Consider the following 21,550-nt stretch of genomic DNA (forward strand, 5'->3'; position numbering starts at 1 on the left):
TCTTTAATTTCTTCTGTGACCCATTGGTTGTTCAGGAGGTTGTTGTTTAATTTCCAAGTGTTTATGGAGTTTTTGGAATTCCTTTTGTCATTAATTTCCAATTTCATTGCACTGTGGTCAGATAATATGCATGGAATAATTTCAGTTCTTTTGCATTTAGGTAGGTATGTTCTATGGGCTAGAATGTGGTCTATTTTAGAGAATGACCCATGTGCAGCTGAGAAAAATGTGTATTCTGATGTTGTGGGGTGGAACACTCTGTATACATCTACTAAGTCCATTTGTTCACAGCTTAGGTTTAGATCTGTTATTTCATTGCTGATTTTTTTGTCCAGTTGACCTATCTCTTTGTGTTGAAGGGGTGTTGAGGTCTCTTATTACAATAGTGTTATTAATTATATGAGTTTTCATGTCTATTAAGATTTGTCTTACATAGTTTGGAGCTCTGATATTTGGTGCATACATGTTTATGATTGTTATCTCATCCTCTTGCAGTTTTCCCCTAACAAGTATGTAGTGACCTTCTTTATCTCTTTTGATAGTTGTTGGTTTGAAGTTTACATTGTCTGCAAACATAATAGCTACATCTGTTTTTTTCTGGGTTGCTCTTGCTTGGAGGATTGTTTTCCATGCTTTGACTTTTAGTCTATGGATTTCTTTTTGAGTAAAATACAGTTTCCTGTATACAGTATTATCATTGGATTTTGTTTCTTAATCCACTCTGCCAGTCTGTTTCTTTTGACTGGTGAATTGAGGCCATTTACATTTACGGTTATAACCGGTATGTGTTGACTTATCATTGCCATTGTATTTACTTGTTGTTGGTTTCCTACTTTTTCTATGTGTTTAATTGCTTGCTCTTCTTGATGGTTCCTTTCTATTGTTCTTTAAATTACAGTCATGTTTTTCTGTATCTAGAATATCTTGTAGTACTCTTTGCAATGATGGTTTGGCACTCATGAAGTTCTTCAGTTGTTCTTTGTCGTGCATATATTTTATTTCTCCACTGAATTTGAAGGAAAGTTTGGTAGGGTACATCAGTCTTGGTTGGATGCTGTTTTGTCTCAGGACCTGTAATACTTCGCTCCAAGCTCTTCTCGATTGGATGGTTTGTCTTGAGAAGTCTGCGATGATTCTGATGGGCTTTCCTTTATACATAATTGGTTTCTTTTCTCTAGCAGCTTTTAATATTCTCTTATTTTGCTGGAGATCTGGGATTGTGACTATTATATGTCTGGGTGTAGTTTTATTTTGGTTATGGTTAGTTGGAGTTCTGTATGCCTTATTTACCTGTACATCAGCTTCTGTTTCCATGCTTGGGAAATTTTCTGCTATTATTTCTGTAAATATTCTTTTTATGTCATTTGTGTTGCCTCCTGCTGGTTCATTGACTCCTATCAGCTGTACATTATTCCTCTTTGCCTCGTCTTGCAGCTGTTGAATTGATTTTTCCTGGTTCCTTGTTGATTTTAAGATATCCTTTTTTTCACAATCACTAGCTGCCATGCTGTCTTCAAAATCTGAAATTCTATCTTCAGCTTCATTCAAGCGGTTTTGGCAGCTTTCAAAGGAAACTTTGATATCCTGGATATCTCTTTGAATCTGCTTCATGCATTCTAATTCATTTCTATTTTTTTCATTTAACGTTTCTGTCCATTGCCTATGTTCATCTATTTTTTTTATATGTTTCTTCTTTAGATGTGCTGAGCAGTTCTTTCATTATTATTGTCATTTCATTTTTGCGTGAAAGATTATTTCTGATCTGATTTCTTCTATGGCCTGATGGAATTGTTTCTTCACTTCCATTGCAGCCATTTCAGCAATTTCAGGAGTGTGTTTACCAAGTTCTCCTATGTCGATGTCTCCTGGACTTGTTGTGAGAGGGGTGGAGTTCTGAGGTAGCGTTTTAGACCTTTGTCTTGTGATGTTTGATGTTGGTGGTAAAGTGCTCAGTCCCTTTCCTCCCTGTCAGCTTTGCAAAGGACACTAACCTCGCTAATTTTCCTGGTGGTCAAACTTTCCCCTCAGTGGCCGCTGGGGTGTGCTGCTTGGTCTGGGTTCTTCCAGCAGATGGTGAAGTTTACCTAGTTCTCCCAGGTCTCAGACACCAATCACGATGTCATCAGGTCACAGACAATCTGATCCAGTGTCCCCTATTAGCTCAGGGCACGAGTTTGAACCAGAAGTGGTCTGCTGTGGTGGCGTGATCACAGACCATTTGGTCCTGTGACTCCAGGGAGTTCAGGGTGAAGGTAGAGCCCAGACACGAGCTGTAGGGTCTGCAGTTCATGGACTGCCTGAATCTCTGTCTGCAGGCCTTTCACTGCAAGCACAGGAGCCAGAGGTGGGCTGTGCTGGCAGTGATCACAAACTGCCTGTTTCCGTGCTCCTGCCCAGAGGCGAACTATGGAATCCAGATGGGAATCGCGGCTTCAGCAGTTTCATGGATTGCCTGCTCTGGGGTTTCACGTGATACTGGACACATGCGGGGGTGCCCCTTGCAAACCCCGGTGTTAGTGGGTTTGCGGCTCCCTTGAGACAGTCTCCTGTGTGTCCCAGGCACACAGAGGGCAAAGATACACACTGCAATGGCAGCAGCGTTCTGGGATGCCTGCTCTGTTCCCGGGAAGTAGATGGGGGTGCTACCTTGTTCTCTACGGTGTTTAGCTGTGAACCGTGGTGTGAGTAGATTGTGGGCCTCCTGAATCTGTGCCTGCTGGCCACTCGCAGCGCGCACAGGACCCACACATGGGCTGTGCTGCTGGAGATCAGGAACCGCCTGTTTCGGCGCTCCCTCCCAGAGGCACACCCCAGAAATCTCTTTAATATTCTAAATCCAAGGATAGGATTTTCATACCGTTTAACCAGTATACATCACCAGGATCAATCTTTTTTCTCATGTGTAATTCTGTTAATGTGTTGGATTTTAGTATGCCAGGTTTCTTAGTATTTTTAATGTTTCTGTATTCATATCAAAAAAATAAGATTGGCCAATACTTTTCTCTAGTGCTAGCTGCGTCTGTTTAAATTCAGTTTGTGATAAGTCTTTCTCTCTATATTATTGTTTAGATGGAGCCTTGGCCAGGACATGGTGAGCTCTAAGATTTGTATTCAGTTTTTATTAATTACTGATACTTATTTTTCTCTTAGTGATGTTTTAGGCTCTCTCCTAGGGATATAACATGCACCAACTTAATCCTCCCAATAACCTCAACAGTGTAGTAGTATTCTCTCTACCTGAAGTTGAAGAAGCAGTACATTGAGGTGAAGTAACTGGCCAAAGTCTCATAGTGAGACTACAGCTTAACTTTCAGCTCATACATGTAGATAGATGGCTCAACAGAGACTGGCACATACCATGTGTTCAATACATGTTTTACTGTGCCTGTTATCTAGGCTTAAAAATTTGTTAGTAGAGAGTTTTAAATAATGTCAAATGCTTATTTTAGTTCTTTCAAAATATTTTTAGCTTTCTATTACAGAAAATGTTAAACATACACAAAAGTGAATCAGTATAGTAACCATGCTGTAGCCAACATGAAGTTAGCACAAGCACCAGCTCATGGACATGCTTGTTCATCTCTTGGAAGGTGAATGAAACCTGAGGTATTTTATTCATAATTATTTTAGTTTATCTTTCTGAAAGATAAGGATTATAAAAATAAACACAGCCAAATATGCTATACACATCTGCAAACCTGCAATGCCAGCACTCTGGGAAGCTAAAGTAAGAGGACTGAAATTTGAGTCCAGGCAACTTAGTGACTTAGTGAGACCCTGTCTCAAAAAATAAAAAAGGATGTAGCTCAACTGTGAAGGCTCTGGGTTCATCTCCAGTACAGGGAGGAAGGATTGTTATACTGTTTGTTTGTTTGTTTTTGTTTTTCTTCCAGTACCAGGAATTGAACTCATGACTGCGCTTGACAGGCAGGCACTTTGCCGCTGAGCTAAATCCCCAGCCCCAAGGAAAGACTGTTATAAATAAATAAATTAACAATTCTCAAATGTTTCAACTGTAACTACCAAAAAAATTTTCCTCTTTAATTTATGCCTCTTCTAATTGTTTTCCTCATATTTTTCAAAGTTGTACCTTTTACGAGGTATTATTGCTTAAAGTTTCCTATCTCCTTATTCCCATTTCATTATTATTTGCCTTTATTTTTAAATCTCTTATATATTTTGTGGATTTATTTGTATCTTTTTCTGGCTTTGTGGGTTGAAAGCTTTGCTCATTTTTCATCTTCAGTATGTGCTATTTAGTCTATAAATTTTTTTCTAAGTATACTGCAGCTCTATAGCAACAGGTGTAAAATGCAATGACTTGATCATCATGCATGTACATAAAAATCTTAGGTATTTAGCATTTTCTTATTTTGGTTACTTCTTTACCCTATGAATTATTTATAAATAATTCTAGATGTAAGGACTTAAGTTTCTGAGCATAAAGATTTGAGTTCTTGTTTCCAATAATGCATTGTGATCGATAAGTATGATCTTGTATGGTACCTACTTTTAAGGAATGTATTGAAATTACATGTTTGGTCACTTTACGTCTGTGCTTGAAGGAAACTACAGGGCTCTTGCTACAGATTCACTTGGGTACAGAGTACTTTATATAACTATTAGATAAGGGTTGTTTACTGTAGTATTCAAATCTCCTCTCTGGATGTTACTTTTCTACAACTATTTAGATTGGTCAGTTTAAGAGCTGAACTCTTCATTTAATTCTGAGAAAATCTCAACTCTGTTTCTTCCTCTTTGACCTTTTATTTCTCTGAGGATCACCTCTCATACTTACGTTGGAACTTTTGTATCTGCCTGGAATATCCTACTTTATTTTAGCTCTACATATATTATTATTAACTCCTCTTGTAGGTATTTAATTTTTCAAGTAATAAGAGGTAGGATCAAACATATGTTAAATGTTTTTTTTTTATTTTTTTGGGGGGTACCATCTTCCCTATTTATGCTACAGAGAGGTTACAGGAAAAATGAAAATATTTCAGTAATATTTTAAAGTGCTCTGTCTATATCAATTTAAAAAATTTGCCGAGGTTACCTGTCTAGTGTGCATAATATCTATGGCCATTTAATTATTTTTTAACTATTTCATGTTGCTACTAACAGTTACTGTAGCATTGCAGTTAAGACGTGATTTTTAAATGGTAAGAGTACAGTCTAGTTATAATCCTGTCCCTATGAAGAAACTGAAGCTTCCATTAGACATCAGTATGAAAGAAGCAAAGCAAAATTTAAGCTTCCATCTGTACCACTTCTAGGGAAGAGGCACAACAGAGAAAAGCTTCACACAGGGCTTAAAAAAATTAAAACTTGGGAAATGAATGAGAAAATAAGGTGGGAAAAAATTAAAGCATAGTGTAAAGACATGAGGGAGATGAATACAGGAATGCTTAGTACAAAAAGCAGTGGGAGGCACTGTTAGCCAGAGGGATCAGCAGATGCGGTTTTGACTGCCACCAGGGTCAGCTTAGCGTAGGGCCTGTGCCTCAGTGTACCTGCTTGCTCAGAGGATTCTGTAGCTAGTGTACTGCTCTTGAGTTGCCGTCTAGAAATGCTTTATGTTTTTAGCAGAGGGGCCAGCATTTTCATTTTACACTGGACCCCATAAATATGTGGCTGATCCTGGCTGTGACATGCAGTCTGCACAGATCCTGGCAGGTGTCTTTACTGTGCCTGTTTTCTCACATGTGAAGTGAAGAGCACAAAATTACCTTTGTAGTGGAGTGATGGTGAGGATTAAAGGGAAATAACTGAATTAGTTATGAGCTGTGGGTGTCTTTGTAGCAGCCTGCATTTCTCACAGAGTACCTCGGTAGGCTTCAGACTCTTCGATCTCACAACAAATTAATAATGACAAAGCTTTCACTTACTTGGGCTGTGTACATCAATATTTACGGTATTAGAAATGAAAGCCAAGAAAACGTTAAAATACAAGAACCTACAAGAAAACTTTCTACTTTTTCTGAGAGTGATAATAACATCGTATGTCCAGTGATGGATATCACTGGGTAACATCACATCTCTGGAACACTCTACCCTCATGCCAGAATGAAAGTGAACTTGGCAGAGAATATCTTTGCATTACTATAGAAACACTTTGGACTTCCAAGATCTTTTGGAAAGGCCTTGGGGACACCACCCTTTCTTGCATCAAGGTCCTCAGATCACACACTGAGAGCTCTTAAATAGAAGTAACCTACTATGATACCCAGTAGGGTGACAGATGTATCTCAGAGTGAGTAACTACTTACACAGAAACACTCCTTCATTCTGTGAGTTAAGCGGATGATTGAGGTGAAGGTCTACTCAGCCACTGTTTTATGTGACTGTTTAAGAGCTACGCTTGTGTTTCAGACTTCTTATATAGTAGCACAGGCTATTGTTACAGTAGTCTAGAACGGGTGACTGATATCTGATGCTGAGAATCTAGCAGTGTGCTCTTGTGTTTGTCCCCAAATACAATCTGCTACTTTTGGTGAAGGATTCCATCCCTAGGTCACTGATCTAGAAACATCATTTACCTGCCATATAGGTGAGAACCTGAAAGGAGGTCTTAGGTCTAGGAAGACTAAATACAAATCATGAAGTTTGCACCATACAAGGTCAATCCTCTGCTTTACTGTACATGCAGGACAGTACTGCCCCTAAGCCTGGTCACTCTTATTTTTGATAGCGCTTAAAAACACAGTGGAAAATTTTTCATAGTGCACAGAAGAATTTGTGCAGGAAAAGCAGGTGAACAGTAAATGAGACCAAAACTAAGGCCCTGTGGGGACAGTTCACATGGAGGTACATATCCTACTTAGTTGGTAAGCCATCATGTAAAGCACAGCACCTGTTCATGCAAATACTTTATCCAGGGCCCATTATCTCTTAGGCATGGGAGACTGGGAAGAATAAGTCGTCATCACTGGCATCAGCAATAGAGAAAGGCAGTCATACATGCAAACACTTATACTGTGACATACATCATGCATGACATTGAGCTGGTGTGCACTGGCAAGAGTGTATATGTTAATGATTTTGATTGGCATCTCTGGGATGAATGCTTAATGAAAGGAGTCTTGGAGAAAACAGCATTTGCTGGGGCAAGGTGGTCTGTAGGCAGTACTCTAGTGGAGGACCAGGATGATAGCTGAAAAAATAACCTAAACCAGACTGTGTCAAAGAATTTGAAAGGTATACTGAAAGAATGCATACCGGCAATGAGATGTGATTCCAGTTAAATGCTGAGGTGAGGGAGACTCAAAAAGAACTCTGACGTGTTTCTGGTTGGTGAAACTAAGTGGATGGAGGCAGGCAGGGGACATGATGGGTTTAGCGACGGATGTGGAGGTTGGCGTATCTGTAGGTTACTAGGAAGAGATGTACAGAGGTACCAAAAGTAGGTAAGATGGGAACTTCAAAGTTAGCTGGTGTTCAAGGAATTGTTTTAGCACTAGCAGCTCTTCAGTGTGCCCTTGAGGGGCCAGGGATTTAGCTCAGTGGTGCAGCGCCTGCTTGGCAAGCATAAAAGGTCCTTAGTTCAATTCCTGGTACCAAAAAAAAGCGTACCCTTGACCAATGTGGAAAAAATAATGTCTATGAAATCACCTTAATTATACTACAAAGGTACTATGATAAAAATAGCATGGTACTGACAAAACAAACAAAAAAACAAGACCTGAGGATCAGGGAACAGATTAGATTCAAACACAACTACACACATACTCAGCCATCTTATCTTTGACAAAGGAGCCAAACATGTTCACTGGAAGAAAAACAGCCTCTTTATTAAAGGTACTGGAAAAACTCACTTTCCCCATGCCAACTAGACCCATATCTATCATCATGCACTAAACTAAAGTCAAAATGGATCAAAGATCTAAAAAAATAGAAACAGTAAATCTACTGGAAGAGAAAGTAGGTAGAAATCTTGAAGACACAGGGGTAGGCAGAGTTCATGAACAAAACCCAAACTGTATAGGAAGTACTTCAAAGAATCAACAACTGGGATCTCATGTTACTGAAAAGTTTTTGCACTTTAAAAGAAATCACCAACAGAGTGAAAAGATAACCCACACACTGCTAAAAAAATTTAGCCAACTGTCCCTCAGAAAAAAGGACTTCTATCTAGAAAATATAAAACATTGAAAAAAATCAACCCCCCACAAATTCAAAAACCCAATCCAAAAAAAGGGCATCTGAAATGAACATGTACTTCTCAGATGATGGAATACAAATGATGACAAATAAATATATGAAAAAATATTCAATATCATTAGTCCTTTGAGAGATGCCAATTAAACAAAGCTATCTTATCTCACCCCAGAAAGAATGGATATCATGAAGGAATCAACCAATAAAAAATGCTGGTGGAGCTGTAGGGGAAAAAAACCCCTCCTTAAACTCTTGCGGGGAGTGTAGGCTGTTACAACTACTGTAGAAATCACTGTGGAGATTCCTCAAAAAACTAAGATTAGTGGTACCATTTAAGTCAGCTATTCTCTTTCTGGGTATATTCCTGGAAGAATTAAAAACATTGCACCATAGCAGTATACGTGTACTCATGTTTATGGCAGCACAATGTGTAATAGGAAAATCTGGGAAAAAACCTAAATGCCCATCATCCAAGGAATGGACAAAAACAAAGATGTAGTTTTATACAATGGAGTACTACTGTGCTAAAAAGTAGGATAAAACTAAGGCTTTTATATGTAAATGGTTACAACCTGAAACCATACTCGTAAGTGAAATGAATCACACTTGCATGTATAAAGATCGTACTGTCTTCCTACTGTAAGAAACTAAAAGAGTAAATAAGTTCCAAAATGTACAATGGATATTGTGAAAGGGGAAGAAACTGCGCAGAAGGAAAGAACAACTGGGATGGAGGAAAGGAGATGTGCATATATATGTATATATATATATTTTATATACACACACACACAAGATAGCTAAGATAATTATACTACTAATTTCCGTTAGTTCAATGAAAAGAATGATGTGTGCTTGTATTACTTGATCAATTTTTCATATCTTGTAATCTCATGTATCTTGTAATCTCAGCAACTACTTTAAAGATAACAATACACATGACATTAACCATTTCTAAAAAAGTCAACATATTCCCCAGACATGATAGGCAAAAAATTAACATTTTGACAGTGGCTTTTAAATGAGCCTATCTATATGACATTTCCAGATGGACTGGTTTGGGCTTAATTTGGTTTCTTTGCATATTTAGGCTGAAGAATGATCTACATTTGATTCACTCCACAGGTGACATGTTCAGCATGTGACAGAAATACACAAAAGCTGAACACAGATAAGGAATCAAACTGTTCTGCCTAGTATTTCACTGGCTTTTTACGGTTTTCTCCCCTGCTACCATGTAATACAAGATTAGCTACATGTCTGACTTTAGATTTGAGCTGTGTGTGTGGTATGTGTGTGTGTGTTTGTGTAACTGAGGATCCAACGCAGCACCTTTGCACTGAGCTACATCCCCTGCCCTTTTTTATTATTTTGAGACAAGGTCTTGCTGAGACACTATAAATTGCCCAGGCTGGGCTTGACCTGTGATTCTCCTGCCTCAGTGTTCCAGAATAATGCGATTCGAAGAGTTTGCCTTAAATCTCAGAGGAGACTCTGGACTTGGACTTTTCAGCAATGCTGAAACTGTTATGACTTTGGCAACTCTTGGAGATGGACTCAAAACGTGCCTTTTGCATAAAGGGATGTGCGTGAGTCTCTGGGGAGCCGGGGTGGAACGTTACGGCTTGTGTCTAGATGTCCCTCTCATGTGGTCACAGCTGGGGCTTTTTCCAGAGGCCGCTGACTCTAGAGTGTGTGACTGAGCATGGTGCAGTGTTAGAACTAAGGGTTGTGAGTACTAAATCAGTCCACTGATTGGTTTTGCACCACCCTAAAACTGGTAGCCTGGATACAGTATAAGGGGCAGAAGGATGCTGTTAAGGTCTCTTGTTACTTTTCCTACCTTGTAGGCACCATGAACTATTCTCTGCGATGCCCGTCTGCCAAGTCGCCCTACCTTGGAGCCAGCGGATTATGGACTGAACCCGCTACAAACTGTTAGCTAAATAAGCCCTTCTCCCTTTGACTTTGGGTGTCAGGCATTTTGCCTCAGCAGTGAGAGAAAAGTAACTAAGACACACTTTGGTCTCAGAGAAGTGGGGTTGCTGCTGTGACATTACCTGGCCATGTGGCTCAAGAGCCTCTGGAACTGGCTTGAGGGAAGAGGAAGAGTTAGCAAAGGTTTGGTGATTCCAGCTTAAAAAGGAGAGCTGGAAGGCCTGAGGCTTCTGACCAGAGCTCTGAAGACCAGAATGCTCATAGAAATGCTTTGATAAAGACTGAGTTCAGGAGCTTTCTCCTGAGAAGAACTACATTGGTACTGGACTCCAGATGATGTGTGTTACATTTTGAAGAATTAAATCTTAGCATGCAGTTAATTAAAGCTTCCAGTCTAATACTTTCCTAATCTTGATTTTTAATTCTACTGATAGGCCAATAGTTTGAAATATTCACTATTACCTAGGAAAGACTACAAAACTCTTTGGAAGCAGCCAGGATTTCATGGGTGATAAAACTGACTAAAGACAACTAGGAAGGTACTGTATAGTGTTTACTCTGGGCTAGAAGTCTATGTGTACTTCATGTTGCAGCATTAGTTCACGGAAAACAAAGGGTTAACAATAAGCTTTACTTTCTAATTTATTAATACCTCATGCTGTTAGAATAGCTGGTAATTTAATGAACATAATAGGTACATTGAGAATTTGCTCACGAAGGGAGCTAACCTGGAAAACAGAAATGAGCATGTATAAAGGGTGCTATATTGGCTAAAGGTTTGAGTGATTGTAAATGACCCAGGGTTTTACAAGTGCTTACAGGCTGATCCAGCCACAAAGTCTGACTCACATATCCATACACTGCAAGGTATACCAGTGACCTTTCCCTCTTTTTAAAGTGGAAAGAGGCTGGTTCTGTCGTTGCTGTTGTTTTGTTTTGGTTGCTGGGACTGAATGCAGGGCCTTGTACATGCTAGGTATGTACGCTACCACTGAGTTACATCCCCGGCCAAAGAGACTGGGTTACAGTACCATTCTCACACTTAGAAGCTCTAAAACCAGGCACAAGTAATTTGTTCTTGGTGAGATTCATAGTCTTTACCTTTCAATACCAAAAGACAGTACTGTAAGCTTAAAATCCTATTATAAGTTGTAAACATCTTTATTACTAATAATAGTAACTTCATTCCTCCTACTCAAATCAACTGTGTTTCTGAAAGCTTCCTTCCCTAGCCAGTGTTTGCTGAAATTCAGTATACGGATTTTCAAATAAAAGCACCTAACTAATGTAAATAGTCAGCCCAATCAATTAAATTAATTATATGTTATTGAAACATAAAAGCACAAAAAGTGTGCACAGCTCCCTTTATAGACTGAAAGACACTATTTTTCATTCACAAGACTATATCAAGAGGAGAGCCAGGAGCCTTGGCAGAGTGTGACCTATTAAAATGTGCAGAGTGCGGTATGGTGGGGCCTGCCTCTAATCCCAGCACTCGGGAGGCTGAGGCAGGAAGATGGAATCTCTGTCTCAACGGCTCCCCAACCCCTAAAACACTGTACAGAGAACACCAGTTTGCACATCTGTACCTTAGAAATAACGTGTATTTTTCACAAACCGACAAAAGGCACTTATAAAATTCTGTCTTTCTACTTTTATAGCAATTCAATTAAAGCTATGCCTGAATTTTAAAATGAAGAAGAAAAGATACATACTCATCATGAACAATGGTGGGGCCATCCCGTGTTAAGGCCTCTTCCTTGATGACATTGATCAGTTCAAAGGTGCTGCTTATGGGGGCATCTGGGTTAGGCCATTTGGGACACTGGAAGTGCCGCACTTCTAGGACATAGTCATCCTATAACCAACACAACACCAGTCACAGTGCATCTTGTATGTCAAATGCCTACAGTCAGCTCAGTGGAACTTGCAACTTAGAAAGCACATATTATAGACAACTGTGAACAGTACGAGGTTGCCCAAACCACAGGTTAGAAGAAAAATACAAAGGAAGTCTGCCTGTCATAGAAAAATGAGTACGTCATACCAGTGAAACAATATATTACTGTGTCATTTAAGTTACTAATATGAGAGATTCCTCCTTTACCCTTTCTGCAGATGGCAGTTATTAGACATTAAAGTATTGTTTATGAAAAAGTCCTTAATCATCTTTGCAACATACTGCAAGGTTTACATTTCGGATGGCAAAGAAAATACTGACGTGTAGTGTATTATTTTTATAACCAGATCAGCAGATCTATTTATACACATGTGGAATCAGAGGAACTGTTACCTTCCATCTTGTCAGCTGAAAAAGCAAATATTTGAAGGAAGAAGAAAGGGAAATGTACATATTTAAAATGAAATCTTACTCAAACGCCTAGGCCCCTGAGAGTAGTAAATTAATCCGCTAGTACTTAAAAGGATGATTCAGGGCCCCAGTATGGCTAGTAGGGAGGAAGTGAGATACAGCGTACCTGTGTTGCCTCAAGGATAAAGTCATGGATGATAATTTGTTCTTCATTAGAGAGGCACAGTCTGTCTTTGCTGATAAGGGTGACAGTAAAAGCCTCACAGTTCATGGATTCTTCTCGACTTGGCCAATAGACAAACTCATCTTCTGCCTTTGAGAACCAAAAAAAGTATTTCAATTTTCTTACAAAATGATTCTTTATTCTGCCATTTTCTCTATCTCTCAAGCCATCTTTTAATTAGTCGTCTGAACTGTACCCCCACCTAGTCATGCTGAGCTCAGTGGGTCGTGTTTCTTACTGCATAACTATGTTTTGATAATATCCCTTTCCTAGCACCTCTCACCTGTCACTGTATCAACCCCAGCATGGGCTCTGTAGGGAGGTATTACTGTTAGCTGATAATTGTTCTGGACAGTAAGTAGCATACTAGGAAAGGAGATTACCTCTAGGTCAATTGATTTTATTATTTCACAGTTGCTTAAGCAATCAAGACATGACTATGTGTTGTTCCCATGGAGTATATTAACGATTGTATGGTGGAGTGCCATTTTGCAGAAGACCTTCATAAACATTTTCTTTCTGAATTTTTAAAATACGTTAGTAAAATAATGTCTTTAAAATACATTTTATTGTATAGAAAGTATACAGAACAATGTTATACACACAGAGATAGTAAAAGCGTTCCTTATAGTCAAATAAATTAGCATATGCACTATTTTACATAGTTTTCTGGTGGGAAGAGCAAGTAATAATCTCATCTAACATAAATTCCAAATATTCCATAGCATAATTACCTGTACTCTTCATGTTATATATTACCTCTCTAGGGGTTTCCATTCTCCATGTCTGCTTCTTTGTATCCTTTCACTTATATCTTCCTATTTCTTTCTTCATCCCATAACTACTATTTTGTTTTCCCTACACATTTGAATCTATTGCTTTTTTTCTTGGTGAGATTGTGTATTAGTTGTCTTCTAGTATCTGGCTTATTTCTCTTAGTATGATGCTCTCCATGGTCATCCACACTGGCAAATACAAGATCCCATTCTTTCTTAGGACTGGATAATATACCCTTGTGTTTAATTACCATAGTGTCTTTGACCGTTTGTCCACTGGCAGACTGGTTGTTTCTCTATTTTGGCTACTGCAAATGATGCTGCAGTTAACATGGACATTTAGACAGTCAGATACCTTTACATGGTGGTGACTTTATTTTATTAGGCTACATGATAAATTTTTTTTTTCCCCATTAGTTTGGGTTGGACCCAGGGCCTTGTGTGTGCTAGGCAATCACTCTGCCAGTGAGCTGCATCTGAAGTCCTGATAGTCCTAGTTTTAATTTCATTAGAAACCTCCAGACTCTTTTCCATAATGGCTGTGCCACCCTACAGTCCCAGTGACAGTGTGAGAGTGCCCTTTTCTCCACACCTTCGCCACCCTTGTCATTTGATTTCTAGGTAACTCCCATCCTGATACAAAGCACTAAGCCACTGTGAGGTTGATTTGCAGTTCCCAGATGATGAATACTATTCAGCATCATTTTATATATTTTCTGGTCATTTTTATATATTATTTGCAGATATATCTGTTTGGGTCTCTTGCTCATTTCTTATCAGGGACATTCATTTTTTTACTACTGAGTTGTATCCTTTAAAATTTTCAATACCGGTCCCTAAATAAGGGATTTTTCACTATCTGCCTTCATAAATGAAGACATCCTCAGAAGTGTCCAAAGTTGTCTAAAATCACATTGGTAAAAGTAGCAAAGGACAGCCTTTTTGGAAAGAAGTTATGCATAAATAACATGTTAAGTACAAGGTGTTCATTAAAAGAAAATTTAACCTGTCAGTCTCAGATGTTAAGAGGGGATAACAAAAAGTCATCTTTCAATGAGGCAAGCTTTACATGTTCATTCATTTTAAGATAAGAAAGAGATACTCAGGATTGGTACTTGAATTGTATCCCTGGAAACTATGATGCCTAAGAAAAAAATTGTCACAGAGGTTGGAGACTGTGAGAAATATGATCATGTACACCCTTCCCCATTTTCTAATTAGAGCAAATGACAAATTAGAGCAAACTCTAGTTTGCTTGTAGGATGTAGACTTTTATAGGCATTCTCCTGAAAATGCCTAGCTACTGTCATTGACATCTGAAATAATTCTGAATAATGTGCAAATCAAAGAAAGGTTTGTTTAATCTTGCACCGTTGCATTAGAAATGAAGCAACAGTCCAATAAGACTTATCACCCTTTCATGTTTTAATAGAGCTTACTGCCAAGTACATTTTTATTTATAAAGCTCAGCGTAAGGGGAAACAGATTAACAACAGGTATAATGTGTACAAAAGTCTTAAATCTTTTCAGTTTTAATACATTTTATTCAAAGAAATGGAAGTATGGCCACATAAATATTCAAGATATAAAGTGACGATGGACAGAACATCTTAATTTAATCAATTATGTACAGATTATGCATAAGGTTAGGATTGGATGTGACTCTGAATAAATTTGTTAATCTTTCTGAGCCTTAATTTCCATATTTGAAAAGAGTGAATAATAAAACTTGGTACTGCACAGAAACGTTAGGATGGTAACACTGAATAGGAAATTATCTAACTAGTTTAAAAGGTCCCAAACAGATTTCACGTATGGTGAAAGGAAAAGCAGAAAAGACTTTTGAATAAATAAACTGAACCTGACGATCATTGTTCTCACTGAAAGGCCAAGAACATTGAATGCTACTTCTTTGTTCAGCAGGCATTCAGGCCTCGCGGTCATTTTGCTGACAAATGTATCTGTAGATCAGAGGTGTCCAGGCACTGGTGAGAGTGCCTTCCAAGTTAGGGACCGCTGAGTTTGGGCCTGTCTTTACAGATGTGTAGTCTTGTACAGCAGCAGCGTAATACATAGTGTGAGGAGAGTAATCTAGAGATACACTTCTTAGGAAAACCTGCAATGGTGAAACTTCGGATCCAGGAGCTGAAAAGCAGACATGCACGCATCTAGCCTCGCTTCGGACACTGGGCTGACATGGTGGACGGCAGCCCCTGTGTCCTCACTCTGTAGAACACGTACCCCACTCTCCCTCCAGCCTTTTCCACAGACATGAGCGCCTTTGTGGAGGCTTTATGGTGGCTATCCTCTGGGGTTAGGTAACAGTAACAAAATACTGACTCATTCAACAAATGAACATTTTTGACAACCCTGAATGCCTCCAGTTTCCTCATGCCAAAGAGAACAGGCCCTTGTTGCCAGCTAATTTGAAAATTTGCACTCCAGCATTTAGCTTGCGAGTCTGCACTTGGTTGCCATTCCATCATACAGAAGCAGCCTTGGTATCTGAAGCTGGAGCAGAATGTGACAGTGAAGAAGTTCCTACTGACTGGGCACACAGTCAAATGCATGTCATCCAGACTAGGGGTTCAATCACATGCTGTTCCTTCCCCACTAAAATACTTATCGTTCTGACACTCATGAAGGCAGAGTCTCATTGTTTTTGTTTTCACCTTTATTTTATGGGCTCACGTGTCCACACAGTACCGTTTCAAGACCCAGCTAGTTCTGAAATTTAAGGATGCATGCAGTTCATTCAAGCTTATTTCATAAATTTGCCCACAGATTCCTACATAGTTCAGAGACTTCAACAGAGAAGGACTAAGGCAGGGGACAGACACAGTTGTTTCGTCGAGGTCTTAAAGAGTTCTGTAGGTTATACCCGAACAGCCTTTCCTATCACTTGCCTGCAGCGTGTCTGACTTGACTATACAACAGGAAAAAGAATAAACATTATTAGTACTTCTGATAAAATACTTTTTCTGAAAAATGTTCACGTGTTGTGGAGTGGAACATTTAGAGTAAAATGATTAAAAATGTGGACTTTGGAGACAGATGACTCTGGTCCTATCCTTGGCTCCAGTAGTTTCTGTGTGCTCTCAGGCAAGTTAGTTGCCTCAAATTTCTCAGCTATTAAGTGAGATAGTACTAGTACTGGTACCTGTGAAAATTGAGTTAATTATGTCTGTCCAAAATGCCATATGGCAGATAGGAAATCAGTCTATAGTCTTACTATGAAACCACTAAAAGAATCTTTTTCAAAATCTTCTACCACATGCCACAATAAAGTACAACTGAAGGGTAATGGCACTGGGAGGGTTGGTATTGTAATTCTATGAAGTGAATCTATACGGTCTTCAAGTGTATGTTCCCTCACAAACCATTTAGCTCTATGGCGTGGTATCCAAGGCATTTATGCTCATTTATGTTCCTAGTGTCAAGGGCTCATTAACATACAGCAGATGTGCCTTACTCACCAAGCTCTGGTTGTCTGGCAGCATCACAATGATCTGTGCATTATGATCCCAAATCATTCGCCAGAAATCTTTCGTAGTATGTGGCAGAGGATGCTGGGTTATAATAAATTCATTGCTCCTGTAATATCCCTGCAGTTGGAATAGGAAAAATCAGTGATTATGGGTATTTTATTCTTAATTTGTGATAGTAAAATAAATTCATGAAACAAAACAGCATTGTTTTGACCACACTAAAATAACTGATAAAGGCATTCAGTAATTTTCAGATGTACTTCTGCTAACACTGTGGAGACAGTTTTCTCTCCACATGCAACTTACTTGAAGTCACCCCTGCTGCTTTCCTTAATAGTAATTTCAACATTTATTCAAAGACTAGATGGGTGAAATTAACAGTAAATTCTGTAAGAAGCATTTTGCTTCATTTAGGCATTTTTATACTCCTACTGTTTGGCAATCTTCTGTTAAAAGTCTCAAAATGTAGAAATCTCTATAGTTTTGATATTACACATAGAGAAATTATTTCAGAAGTGAAATCAGTCACATAGGTGGTATCTGCTCTTTCACATCGTTCAGTTTAATTGGGCTTATTTATGATTCAGGGTTGACTCTCACCATGATGTAAGAAGCATTTATATAATCTGTTCCTTTCATTCCAGGCAAAGGTGCAAGACCCACTCGAGCTCGCTCAGCTATCATATGGAAAAAACAATAGTACATTCACTTTAGTATATACAGGAACCAACAGCTCTTTCCATGATTTACTTAGTGAATAACACATCTCCCTGCTGCTCTGTTCTAAGGCTTGCCAATATAGTATGTTTAAAAAAAAAAGCTAAGATGTTTTCAGGGAAGGCAGAGTATAACATGAAATTTTGCTGCACATATCCAGGCCATGGGCAATGTAACAATGAAATGTTACTGAGGGAGAGGTTTTCATAGCAAATCACTTAAAGAATACTGAAATGTACTGCCAGATATGTCAGGTTTGATATTCCCACACTGAATACCAATATGTTGTCCTTTACTCTTTTTTCCAACCCTTTATCCCCTACCTTTTTCCCCATGGAAGTCATAGGAAACAGTGGTCTAGTGATATGTCTCTCCAGTGCTCACCCATGTCTGTGTCTGCAGTGCATTCACAGTGTCCTCTGTTTTGTCCTGAGGTATTTGTACAAGGGTCATCACCAATCAGTAGTGCACGGGATTCATAGTCAGGATAATTCAATGGTGCAGTACCAGTTATACAGATTAATCCAGGTAAATTTTAAAGGAGTGTTAATGCCACAGTGATGACAACTTTGGTATTATTTCTAAGTTGAAATATGGTAGAAATAAGCACATTCTTGTAAGGTGAGGTGAATCAAAGCTAGATTTCATGTCATGTAGGTGGAGTGATTTGGTAGCACTACGAGCTGCTGCATCTTCTTGTCTCAAACTCGCTTAGCTACACTAAACATAATGTCTCCTTACTAGTAGCTGCCTCTTTATATAATACATAAAGGCCAGTTTATAAAACATGGACACACTAACCCTAGCCAAACTGATTTTAAACTCTTACATGGCACGACTGAAGAGTTTCTGTTCTTTTCTTTGTTACACTCTTTTTGAGCACTGAAGCATTCCACGTATTTTGCATTACACTGTGTGACGAGCTAAAAGAAAAGTGACATTTCAGTTTTCATTCAAGGTCATAATTGATAGCACCTGTTTTCACAATTGGGAACAATACCAATAATCAGATTATTACCCAACACACACATTTTTTGGTGAAAAGAGTGCTCTCATACCTTACTAGGTGGTACCTGTGTTAGTGATCTTGATTGTGCCCTTGTGTAACTTCTGTCAGGCACGAGGCTCCTGGAATACCAGTACTGGGTGTGCAATGTTGATTGAACTATGTGGATTTTGTCTTTAATTCCTGAGTGGCACACAAGATGTTAGAGTGCCTATACTAGAAAAGCCTAATGCTATTAGGAGTTAATGATGTTCCCAGAAGGTAAAGAACTTAATAGCTTCTTCATACTTTTCTGTTTAACTGAGGTTGTTCAAAGGCAGTGGCAGCAAACCTATGGCACTCATGCTGCAGTGGGCTGTCTGTTATCAGGGAAAACTCTAAAAGGTTCACCTTCACTGTGGTAAGGGCATTATAAATGACCAGCCCAGTAGTGTATTTATTTTCCTATATATAGGAAGTATTGAACCATTTTGTTAATACTATTTTTTGTGGTGATTTGTGCAGGCAGTCTATTTTAATGTAGCAATATAGGAATAGTGAGCTTTATTGCTACTGTCATGGCCCTAGAAGTCGTTTTCCTTTTTGAGTTTCTGATTGTTTTGTTTGAATTGTGAAATGTTTAGTACTGGAAAAAGAGTCATTACCTGATTACCAACTAAATAAATTTATTCTATGAATTTTTCTATTCTTAAAGTACTGTATGTGTAAACAAAAACAAACAGTTAAGTATCCCTTATCTGAAATGCTTGGACCAGCAGAATGTCTTATTCTTTGGGAGACTGGAATATTTGCATAAATATGCTGTCTGGGGGACGGAAATCAAGTCAAGACAGGAAATTTATGTTTCATATATAAATAGCCTGAAGATAATCTTATATACATTTTTAATAATTTTCTGCATAAAATAAAGTTTCATGGTATGGAATATTCTGTTTGTGGCATATTGTTGGCACTCAAAGTTTTAAAGTTTGCAGCATTTAAGTTTTTCTGCACATTATTTTATATGTGTGTAATTTTTTAAGATGGAAAAAAATGAGATGAGCCTGTGTTGCTTTAGTATTCATGGTGAAACTTCCATACAGTCCAAAAATTTTGGTTGAATTTGTGCAGCAGAAATGAAAAAAGGAGGAAGAATTAAGAAATGTTGCTATGTACTATTTTGTAAGGACTCATTTTAAAACATTTAAAATGATACATTTTAAAAGTTGTTATTATTATCTCCAGTGATTTTACAGTAGCTAGAATGTTAAGAGGACAGCCAGACATTTAAAATGATTGTTAGGACTAAACTCAGTAAAAATAATGTTTTTCATTTCATATCTGTTAATGTAATTTGCTTAGCAGTCTCATTTCTTTAGTTGAGATTCAAATGAAGGTTTCAGAGTCTACTGGAAGCTTTTGCATGAAAAGTAAAATTATACTGATTTTTCTCATCCTTTCAATCTTGACACAAAATGGGAAATTACCTGTGTATACCACAGTATCCAAGAAAATAGAACTGAAAAGATAATGAAAAACTAATGAATAAGAAAGTACTTAGCAATTGGAAAGACCCCATTTCAAAGTTACAGTTAATTCTTCAAGCTTTTCCAGTCTTAATTGCTTTAATAGTCCTTATACTCTGTCAACTTCATGTCAGTTAATCCATATGGACCTTAACTATCTCTGAACTTCTTCATGCCCCTATCAAAGAAAAAGAATAACTATTTCAGGAAAAGATAACTCTCCTAGAGTACTGTTGGATTTAGTAGCATTTAAAAGGCATTTTAAATTATTTTCTACAATAGTTTTTGAAACAGGTGTATTCTGAGGACAACCTGTCTACAAATAACCCTTCTTGACAAAGGTATCATCCAATAGTCTAGAAAAAAGACAATTTTTTTTGACTACCACTGACTCCAAGTCTTATGTCACTGTGGCTAGAGGATGTTAATGTTTGGGTTAAACGATAAACTGCTCAGGAGGAGAAATAGCATGGTACTCTCTACTTGAATGTTAATAATACTGGTGGGGGTGGTTTTGTACTCCTTAAATGTAATGAGAAGGAAAATGAGGAGAGGTTCATATCAAGCTGACATTAGTGCTATTAAGACCCCAAACTCCAGGGCATTTCTCTGCAATTTTGTTTTATACTAAAGCAGTTAGTCAAAGCACTACCTTGAATTGTTTCTCCAGTCGTGTCTTTCCTCCTGCTCCAGGAATAAGGATGCTGTTAACATAGCTATGCAGCTGATTTGAAGATACTTCAGTTTCATTCCCAAGAATGGCCTCCAGCAAGGCATCATGGATGAAAATATACTGCTCCTAGAAGGTGCAATAAATGGGAGTCATCAGGAGCGCTCTTAAGGGGTAACCCACAGTCCATGAGGTCTACCAACTGCGACCTCCCAGTGAATTCCTACAAGCGTTAGCAACTAGGAGGTTTGCCTCAATACTCACTTGCCTATCCATCTTAATTTTTTTTAGGGTAGTGACTATGTTAAGTTTCCTCTGTATTCCATACTGTGCTAGGAACGGTGTTCCTCTGAGGCCTAAAAACATATCTAGCTCCTTATCACATCTAATAGAACTGTATCTGATGCATAAATGTGTAGTTATTGAGCAATCCAAATGCTAAAGTTCAATCAGAAATGGTAATTATGACCTGCAAACAGATCATGGTCGGGATATCTTTTACTCCACACTTCTCCATTCCTTTAAATCCTAAGGGAACGAATGTTTTTCTCATCCACTCACCCTTCAGGGTAAGCATGTGCTGGCATCTTATGAGGACCAGTCCTTACCTCAGTCTGGACGAGGTAGTTGCGCTGTGTCCTGATATGCTTCAGGAATCCCAGGACATTAACTGTGCTTTTGTCTTTTATTTGCTGTAGCATGCTGTCTATTACAATGTAAGTGCCTGTCCTGCCCACACCAGCACTGTAAGAAATAAAG

General features: G+C 38.4%; 1 protein-coding gene across 1 annotated transcript in view; it reads right to left on the bottom strand.

Annotated features, from left to right (window-relative positions):
- Ptprg (protein tyrosine phosphatase, receptor type, G) overlaps nucleotides 1-21,550 on the bottom strand; it is a gene marked incomplete at its 5' end in the record, with an annotated part of 676,568 nt that overhangs the window by 10,313 nt on the left and 644,705 nt on the right. Inside the window, 7 exon segments of the mRNA XM_013506946.1 lie at nucleotides 11,811-11,953; nucleotides 12,573-12,719; nucleotides 16,882-17,010; nucleotides 17,494-17,570; nucleotides 18,440-18,533; nucleotides 20,774-20,920; nucleotides 21,400-21,535. Of these exon segments, the coding sequence (XP_013362400.1) occupies nucleotides 11,811-11,953; nucleotides 12,573-12,719; nucleotides 16,882-17,010; nucleotides 17,494-17,570; nucleotides 18,440-18,533; nucleotides 20,774-20,920; nucleotides 21,400-21,535 (873 nt within the window).

Source organism: Chinchilla lanigera, unplaced genomic scaffold, assembly GCF_000276665.1.
Source record: "Chinchilla lanigera isolate Chin_1 unplaced genomic scaffold, ChiLan1.0 scaffold00116, whole genome shotgun sequence".
NCBI classification, from domain to species: Eukaryota; Metazoa; Chordata; class Mammalia; order Rodentia; family Chinchillidae; genus Chinchilla; species Chinchilla lanigera.